The 9775-nt window shown below is 43.9% G+C and overlaps 1 protein-coding gene across 7 annotated transcripts in view; it reads right to left on the bottom strand.

Annotated features, from left to right (window-relative positions):
• Positions 1–7546: 7546 nt before the first annotated feature.
• The window catches only part of LOC117424542 (septin-9-like), a 47211-nt gene continuing 44982 nt past the window's right edge, over positions 7547–9775 (bottom strand). For all 7 annotated transcript variants that reach the window (XM_058992210.1, XM_058992213.1, XM_058992212.1 and 4 more), the window contains one exon: positions 7547–9498. In XM_058992210.1, the coding sequence (XP_058848193.1) occupies positions 9366–9498 (133 nt within the window). In that variant the 3' untranslated portion in view covers positions 7547–9365. The remainder of the gene's footprint in view (positions 9499–9775) is intronic.

Here is a 9775-nt window from a genome sequence, read left to right as displayed (position 1 = left end):
AGAGATTCAATTAGAAATATAAAGTCCTGTTAATCAGCCATCCACTCCCCACTCTTCCTGTTCATCAGTCCTCCACTCCACACTCTTCTTGTTCATCAGTCCTCCACTCCCCGCTCTTCCTGTTCATCAGTCCTCCACTCCACACTCTTCCTGTTCATCAGTCCTCCACTCCACACTCTTCCTGCTCATCAGTCCTCCACTCCACACTCTTCCTGTTCATCAGTCCTCCACTCCACACTCTTCTTGTTCATCAGTCCTCCACTCCCCGCTCTTCCTGTTCATCAGTCCTCCACTCCACACTCTTCCTGTTCATCAGTCCTCCACTCCCCGCTCTTCCTGTTCATCAGTCCTCCACTCCACACTCTTCTTGTTCATCAGTCCTCCACTCCCCGCTCTTCCTGTTCATCAGTCCTCCACTCCACACTCTTCTTGTTCATTGAAGACCCTTCTCTTCTTTTTATTGACACTGAGAAATATCATAGTGAGCAGCAGAAACAGGGTCAATTTCCAAGAGTATTCAGGTCAGAAATGAGTGGAGGACGGGAGCCGATTAGCTGGAACCATGTCCCTGGCTATCAAGCTTGGATCATTTTACAGGCATTCAGGACAGGCAGCTAAAGAGCTCGGTCTTTTGTCCTGCTTCTAAACTCTGCTCATGAGTGGCAGTCAATGAAAGGGCCATTGAAATATTATGATCCTGATTCATGTTCCATTTATAGTCCAGGTGCTTCTGAAGTATAAACTAGGGACAGCGGGATCCACTTGTTGATTCACCACAATGCATTTATTGAAGGGATAGATGCTGTGCTCTGCACTTCCATTTTTGGGATTTTATTTCAGCCTTTATGAAAGTTTGCCATTGAAATTTAGCAGTTTACTATCCTTAAACTATATATAAACGATATAGCCATGCTTATCTAAGCTTTATTATATCTGTGCTTTGATTTAACCATGGCACACTGTATACCAAGGCTTGGGGCTTCATTGTAAAAAGTACAGTGCCCCCTCAAGCCATGCAAGAAAATTAAATACCTACCAAGAAAAGTATGTGTACCCAGCACATTTACAGTATGTTTAATGTGTGTGTATGTGTGTGTGCGGGAGTGTCTGTGTATGTGTGAATGTGTGTGTGCGCGCATGTGTGTCTTGGTAATAAAAATTACAATCCTGCTGGCTATGAGAGTCCCTGTTATTGCTTAATATCTTCTAGTTGTCTTCCTCCGATATGAACTCCCCTCAAGGACTGAGCGGATTGCAGCTCCAATGAAAACACACAGGCTGCTGGGAGCCGCATGCTGTGGACTTTATTTAAGGATTAAATGAAATGGCCTGAGCAAAAGCACTTGCAGGAATTAACACTTTAAAGATGAGCTACGACAGGTTTGATATTCTCTTAAACACTGGCTGGGGAGCATCGGAGCCGCAGTCCTGGCGATGGTTTCTTAATGGATCTGCACAAGGCACTGTATCAGCAAGCAGCCAATGGCTATGGAGTACAAGGAGTAAGGGCAGTTGTGGGTTACACCCCCAGCCTGGTGGAAATCAATATAATCACCAATGGTGTCACTCCTCCCAGTCTCTCTGTGCTTCTGTCGGCTGCCACAGGTTTACAAGTAGACACTGAGATGAGGCAGACAGGAACACAGACTGTGCTGATGAACGTGTGACTTGGTGTTTATCTACAGTATGTGTATTGTGCAGCACAGGCACTGAATGAATACCTCTCCACCATGACTGTCAACCTGAAACATCACACCTGTGTATAAAGCTGTCTGAGGAATCTGCACACAGATCCCATAATGAATTATCTCCCTGCGTGCCGATTCTTTTAATATGAAAATAATAATACCTGCTCTTTCCTGGAGAGGCTTTAATCTTCTTTAGCATTTATGTTACACGCAGGCAGTTCCATCTCCTGTGTTTAAAAGAAAAATACATTGATTTGATCTCTCTGCATTCACAGCAGCATTCGTAGTGAATCTAGCAGGGGAAGACACACTAGGCCAGGACTGAGATAGAAGGGGGATCGCTCCGGATCAGGGTTAGGGATTGAGATAGAAGGGGGGATCGCTCCGGATCAGGGTTAGGGATTGAGATAGAAGGGGGGATCGCTCCGGATCAGGGTTAGGGATTGAGATAGAAGGGGGGATCGCTCCGGATCAGGGTTAGGGATTGAGATAGAAGGGGGGATCGCTCCGGATCAGGGTTAGGGATTGAGATAGAAGGGGGGATCGCTCCGGATCAGGGTTAGGGATTGAGATAGAAGGGGGGATCGCTCCGGATCAGGGTTAGGGATTGAGATAGAAGGGGGGATCGCTCCGGATCAGGGTTAGGGATTGAGATAGAAGGGGGGATCGCTCCGGATCAGGGTTAGGGATTGAGATAGAAGGAGGGATCGCTCCGGATCAGGGTTAGGGATTGAGATAGAAGGAGGGATCGCTCCGGATCAGGGTTAGGGATTGAGATAGTCTAATGCTATGAGCTCTGACTGCGCTCACAGGCTCAGGGAGACCAGTGGGACTGTGAAGCCAAGCTTGGAGCACAGAGCTGAGGGGAGACTGTATTCACAATAGACATGAGGCCTTTAACATGAAGGTCACCACTTTGATTCCAGCAACACTTCAATTAAATTCGATTATTAAGCAGTTAATGCTATAGAATTTACTGTGCACTGTGTAGGGTACAATACTCCTGCTTCTCCAGACTAGAATTACGGTGCACTGGTGGAGCAGTGCAGAGCAAAAGCAAAACTGATTGGCAGACTGAGGCTTCAGGTAGCAGGGCATCGATTCAGGACCGTTCACAAGAGGAGCACACTTACTGATCTGTGCACCACTGAGCACCAGAAGAAGCCCCGCTCCTCCTCAAAGCTGCTCACCTGAATCCTGCATTGTAAGTGAGCAGGGAGGAGACGCAAAGCCCTGGTTCAGCTGCCACAGCTTCAATTATCAGCACTCTACCCAAGGAGCAGTCAAGTGGAAAATGAATTCCTTATTAGCCGATCATATTATTAGGTTTGGCTCAGAGTGCCGGTTAAAGTAACAGCCTGAGACATCTCTCCTGTTCTCCAGAATAAAGACTGGCGTGGCCCATATGCTCACAGAGACCAATTTACTCGACGAGAACAAAGTGTAGCTTCATGCTGTGTGGATTTCATACAGCTCAGACCCTCTGCTTGTGTTTCATTCAATAAGACACAGTGATTTCAACAGCTACCGTGCCGTAGAGCCTGCATACTTTTTATATTTCTTCTATAGGAAAAAAGATGTTATTGTAATCCTAAAATATCATCGTACACATGTGCCCTGTTATTAGCAGACGTGACTAATGCAAACTGACAGAAGCACCTCTGCCACAATGCTGATGTTACCAATAACTTCAGAAGGCAAACCATTTGTTGTCTGAATCTGTTACTCAGTACAAGGTCATTACGCCTCAAAGCAACACCAAACTGTCTGGCTAAACTTCTGCTAAAAAACATAGACAGTGGTTAATGCTGTTCTTAGGCCTATATATGCATATATAGGTAGAAAAACAGTACTTCTCCTCAAAGGCTACAATTATTATGATAAATAATACATTTATGATAAAAAAAAGATCATTACCACTGTTAAATGTTTAATAGCATCTACAGCTTTCCACAAAACAAACAAACACAATGCACTAGTCAAGCCATACCACTGGGTGGCAGTGTTGTTGAGTTTTTGGGGAACATTTTGAGAAACATCAGCCAACTCCAGACTGGACTGGAGGAGGAACTGTGTTCCTGTTCAAAAACCACAATCACTGTATTACTCAAGCAGGGCTATACTTCAGCTAGCACACCCTTCATTTGTAATATGCACTCAAAACCAAACTCAAACCCATGTGACAATGAAAGGAAACATACTGGAAGTAAAAACAATTGCAACCGAAATCAAATCAAGAAATCAAACAATGTATGTAAAGTGGCTTAAGTCTTTCATAACCCAGACAGATCCTGCAGCTGAATCAGAATGAAAACACACACACAGACATGCTGTACATAAATAATGTTTATCTGGTCATCCCAGCCCCTCCCATCATAAATCCAGGGAGCCGCACTGTGGCTCCGTGGGGAAAAAGAAGCTCCTTTCTCTCCAGCAGAACCTCGAAGCCCCCCTACCTTCCCCTCCCCACCCCATCATCTCTTTCCTTCTCCTATAGGAGCTCCACACCAGACTCAGCTGCCAGATTCATTATACAGCCCCCCTCCCCCACTGTACATTCTTAGGACCCTGGATAGATGCCAGCATCTTGCATCCTGACTGTAGGCTGATGTCTGAATATGTTCCATCTCTCGCACTGGAAATGAACCCTTGGGGTAACAGTGCTAGGCAATGAAGCAGTGGGGTCTATACCTGGTATTGGTAACCCCAGCTGCCAATAACACAATTAAAGTACATTTGAAAAAAGAATGCAATATTAGTCTGAGCTAATATTCTTGATCTTTAGTCAGTCATAAAACAGGAAATCCAGGAAGTACTGGGTGTCAAAACAGGAGTCAAAGTGTTTCCTTCTTACAAAGAACTATCAGCTCTTAAAGAGCACCAGACACCCCAACTTTCCTGAATCCCCGAGCAGCATGCAACCCAGCCCACTCCCAGCTCCCCCTCTTTCATTGGCAGGATTACGCATTCATTTCTCTCTCTTTCATTGGAACTGTTAAACAGTCCAGCAACTTTCCCCCCTTTCTTTGAATTGAATTGACAGCGGCCTTTTACTCGATTAATCGAGGCGGATGTTATAGCCTTGATGCAAAGAGATTGGCATAAAGGGACCCAAAGGGGGCTTCAGAAACAAAACAAAAAAAACGAATAATGAAACGGATGGATGGAAGAAACAAAAACAGAAAAGCAAACGCAGACGAGCTTAGAAAACAAGCAGAGGAAGCGATGTGAAAGTGCTGTCTCTCCTGTGTGTTGTCCTGCTGCAAACTATTAGTGTTTCAGTGGCTTTATTAAAAAATATATAAATAATCAAAACATGCTCAGATTCCAAGGCCCTCCACAAGCCGCCGCTAATTAATTAGTGAGGCATTACCTTCATGCAGATTAGCTGGGCAGGCTCACAGCAGCTCCACGGCGGGGGTTTCTATAGGTTTTTTTTCTGCGTAATTTCTTTTTTGTAGCTCCTGCGTATCATAGAATAAAATGGAAATAGAAGAGAAAGGAGTGCCAGAGTGAAGCTGCTCCAGAGGGAAGAATCCCTTGCATATGAAAGCAGCGCATATAAAAGGACTGCATTCCCATCACCCTCAGCCACTGCTCTGTGAGAGCATCCCTGCCGTAGCAGCTGCCTAGAGCAGCCTTGGAAACACTCTGCTCAAAGCAGCCTTTCATTGTGCTTGCACTCCGACTGCTTTACAACATTCTGCTCTCTCTCTTGTAAAAAGCATGTTGGGAAATGATAAATGCAATCAATACACATAATGAATGAGAAGAAAACTGATCCAATTTTGATCAAATGAGTACAATAATGATGCATTTATTCAAGCAACATTGGCTTTGTTTTTGAAGGAACTTGTAATTTCTCAAACATTGGAGTTGCCACCATGAGTTTGTTTTTCGCTGCTTTCCTTATTTCTCCAAAACATTGTAGTCTGGTACAGTCACCCAGAGACTGTGGTGGGATTTTAAACTATAATCTCTAGGACCCCATCCCTCAGCCCAAACTGCTGCCCCTCCAAATCATAGGGCTTCAGCATCCAAGTGCAACCAATCAATCCATCCATCCATCCATCCCTCAACCCAAACTGTTGCCCTCCAAATCAGAGGACTTCATCATCCAAGTGCAATCCATCCATCCCTCAGACCAAACTGTGGCCCCTCCAAATCAGAGTTCGGCATCCGTCCCTTCTGAAGTGCAGAGCCAGTTCCAGACCCCAAGACCCCCCCCTTTCTTCTCCCTCCATCTCATCCAAGACAGAATTCAGGAAATCTGCACAGAGCAGAATTAGAACTCCTACATGTCTCTGATTCCCTTGGCAGTCTGTCCCAACCAATTGCTCAAACAGCTCTCCAGGAGTGCCGAATAGCTGGCATTGCTAGTAACAAGTACTGTATTGCCATCTAGTCATTAAACGCATTGCTATCTGTGGAAAGTGCATCTGCTATTATATGGTTTCATCCAATGAGTGTGCAGTCTTACTACTTACTGCTGTAACATGATCTGCACACGTGCATAACTTCCCTTAGAAGAAAAGAAAGAAAATAACCCTACTCCCTACTCCTCCTTTCTGTACAGATCCTGCAGTGCAGGGTCCTGGAATGAGGAGAACGTCTCCACACTGAACAGCGTTTCTGTACAGATCCTGCAGAGCAGGGTCCTGGAACGAGGAGAACGTCTCCACACTGAACAGCGTTTCTGTACAGATCCTGAAGAGCAGGATCCTGGAACGAGGAGAACGAATAAGCAGGGTTACACCATGACTACTTGGATATGTTCATGTGCTGCAACTGAAGGCCGCCCCGATTATTAGATTTACTACACTTGCTAGGACTCCTGCCTGGCCCCCGCACACAGCCAGATTGGAGGAAGGATTGCCTTTGGAAGTCAATTTGTAAAGTGATGCTTAGTGCAGGTCAGGTCTCCTAATGAGTGTTACCAGATGATCGCATTTAGACAAAGCTGCTCATTGTGGTGCTCTCACTGAGCACATGCATTCTTACCCTTAGCCAGATGGATACTAAACTGCATTCTTGAATTGATTATCTGCCTCCCATGAAAGAATAGCCCAGTGCACAAAGCTGATGAGTTTTGAGAGGCAAGCAATCAAGGAAACGAGTCAATAATGACAATGCAATCACATGTGCTTTGAATCAATACACTGATAGGGGTGTCAGTGGCGTGGCAGGTGTATCAGTATGAGGGGACTGGAAACAGGTTCAGGGTCAGTACAAAGAGGTGTTCAAACAGAGGCTGAGGTTTCCCAGGCCAGGCTCTAGTCTTTAACGCATTCTCTAACTCTTGTCAGGATTAAAATCCTAATGGAATGCATACATGTTCAAGAAGCTCTTGAAAGCAACACAGTAACGCTTGAGGAAAAATGCATTCAGACAGCAAACAGAATTGAATATATAGTACTTCACCCAGGAGGCAGCATGACCACGCCAATACAATAACATGATCAAGAGGAAAAATCAATGTGTTCATCCCATTTTTAAATATGCCTACAAATAATGGAAAAAACTATAGTCTAAGTGATGTTATTGAATGTTTCAGTGGATACGACACTTACCTACTGGTTGTCCGAAATCCATTGCAGATTGATTAGATGTTGCACACACACACACACACGTTAAGAATGCCAGTTACCTGGAAATATGTTCAGCATGCAATACATACAGCCACGTATTCACTGGTCACACCTCCTGTAGAAGGATGTTATTGTTGCCTTTTCTTTCATCACCACTGCAGCAATGCTGGACAGAAACGGAAATTGGCCAGGTTTGCTAAATTAAGTCCCATAGTTTTGCATCTGGGATAAATGTTATAGGTTAACAAAAAATAAATAAATAAAACAGAACACAATTTGCAAATGTTTATTTTAGGAAATGATATAAAAACATAAAAATGTGTTATTTATCATCATTTGTTAACAAAAAAAGCCTAATACTTTTATTATTATTACCCACAATTAATAGATTCCATACTGAAAAGTTTAAGATATGCTTAAATCTTTGAATTGCTGAAACAAAAACAGAAAAGAAATTAACAAGAAAATGCTCTCAATGAATCCCCCCCCCCCCCCCACCCGCCAGAAGTGCTCTTAGCTTTGCATTCGGATGCAATGCCCCTGGAAGGGCGTGAGGTGACATCATGTTTAGTAAACAGATTCAAGATGTCAGAAATGCACACTGACAAATACATGATCCACAGAGGAGCTTGCTGCACTTCTATAGCTATTGAACTGAAACACACTGTACATCGAAGCAGCACGACGATCAGTATGCAAGGCACAGCTAGACAGGTTGTGCAAATCGCATCATGTTGTACTGTGATCCAACAGTGTGTCCTTTGTGCTGAAGACCATGTTAAACACACTGGATCCATCTCGAGCTAGTCCCCCCCCCGCCCCCTAAAGAAAAAGAAAGGTGCTAATCAAAGGAAAAATAAATAAGAGCGAGTCATCATCAGTACAGATCATAAAGAGTGCGCCTGGAAGAGGAGATCTCACCAACCATGATCTGCATTCAGAGGCAATACCTTTCCATTCAGTACAAAGAGTTGATCTTTTATTACATCAAATTATAGATGTTTTACTTTAGAGGAAAAATAACACAGCTCTTATTAGGTAATAATTACATAAGGCACAGAAAGCAGAACCAATAAACTTATTATGACCCCCCCCCCCCCCGTCCTTCGCAAAACAGGACAAATATTCAAGGACAAATGCAACTGAACAGCACTGAAGAAGCAATCAGACAGTTTACAACAAGGTCCAGAAAACAATGAATGAAATGCTGCTCTACACTGTCTGCACACAATCACACAGCCCTGTCAACACAACACATTACACACCACCAGACAACCCTGTCAACACAACACACAATCAGACAGCCCTGTCAACAAAACACATTACACACAAGACAGCCCTGTCAGCGCTGCTACACAAACCTCCTCACAATGCTACACACATTACACCGTTCAGTTTCTTCCAATTGTCTGCACTGCAATTCTATAAAATCACTCTGAACTCACCTGTCCAGTTAGACAAGCAGTCCCCATCTCTCAATTTACTAAATCCACCAAAACCTTTACCAAGCTCTCTTTCCCCCTCAACTCAAACCATCCCAACAGCCTTACTTAGGAAAGCTTGCTGTGTGTGTTTTAGAAGCTGCGTTATACTGGTTGCTAAAAGTATTTATTTAACAGCAAAGTACTACAAATAAATTAGAAAATTGCCCAACATTCAGAAAACTTGTTATAAAACGCAACAGAACATTATTGCTGAAAACTCACAGCAACTTTTATAAACAAGCACCCCACATCACGACCTGCCACATTCCCCTCTATGAACACATCTCTTACTGCTCTGAGGAAACGATCCACTAGGAATTCAAATTCAAAATGCCATGGACACACACACAAACACACACACACACACACACACACACAAAGCAAAGCAAAGCTTAACCTCAGTCTGCCCCGGCCCCAGCCTCTAGACTCTCGTCAGGCTGCTGCAGTTTGTCCCCAGTGCGATTCAGGCGGGTTTCAGAGTGAGTGGGAGCTCATAGACACTATTACTCTACACACACATTTGGTCACATTTGGCACTTTGTTCAAGTTGGTTTTCTTTTTGGCTTATCCAGGCGGACGGAGGGGTGTGGCCTGCGAAGCCTGCTTTACATTTCATTGGTCGAAGCGTCTTGTTCAGAAACCCCATTGGAGTACGCGTTGCTCTCGTTCAGCCTCTTCACACGGTACATCTCATAGTGGATACTGCTGGTGATGTCCTTTATGTTCTGCATGTGTGTTCTGTAATAAAACAAACACAACACGAAGCTTAAAGCCACCGCTACAGTCACTGCTGTCAATGTAGCAGCGTCTTACAACACACACACTGGGTCCTATTGTGAAGCAAAGGCAAACTGTCAGAGGGGTCTGAGCAGTTTAATTATACTTCCTAGCTACTTTTATGCCATTAAAATATTGTATACATTTATAATAGGGACCACACTGTTTCGTTTTTTTAGGCTACACTGAAGTTTTTAAGTATTGGTTAAACAATCAAATGAATCCATGAATGTTTAAT

The sequence above is a fragment of the Acipenser ruthenus genome, chromosome 19 (genome assembly GCF_902713425.1).
Source record: "Acipenser ruthenus chromosome 19, fAciRut3.2 maternal haplotype, whole genome shotgun sequence".
Taxonomy (NCBI): domain Eukaryota; kingdom Metazoa; phylum Chordata; class Actinopteri; order Acipenseriformes; family Acipenseridae; genus Acipenser; species Acipenser ruthenus.
The sequence above is the reverse complement of the archived record's forward strand: the minus strand, read 5'-3'. Positions and strand labels throughout refer to the sequence as shown.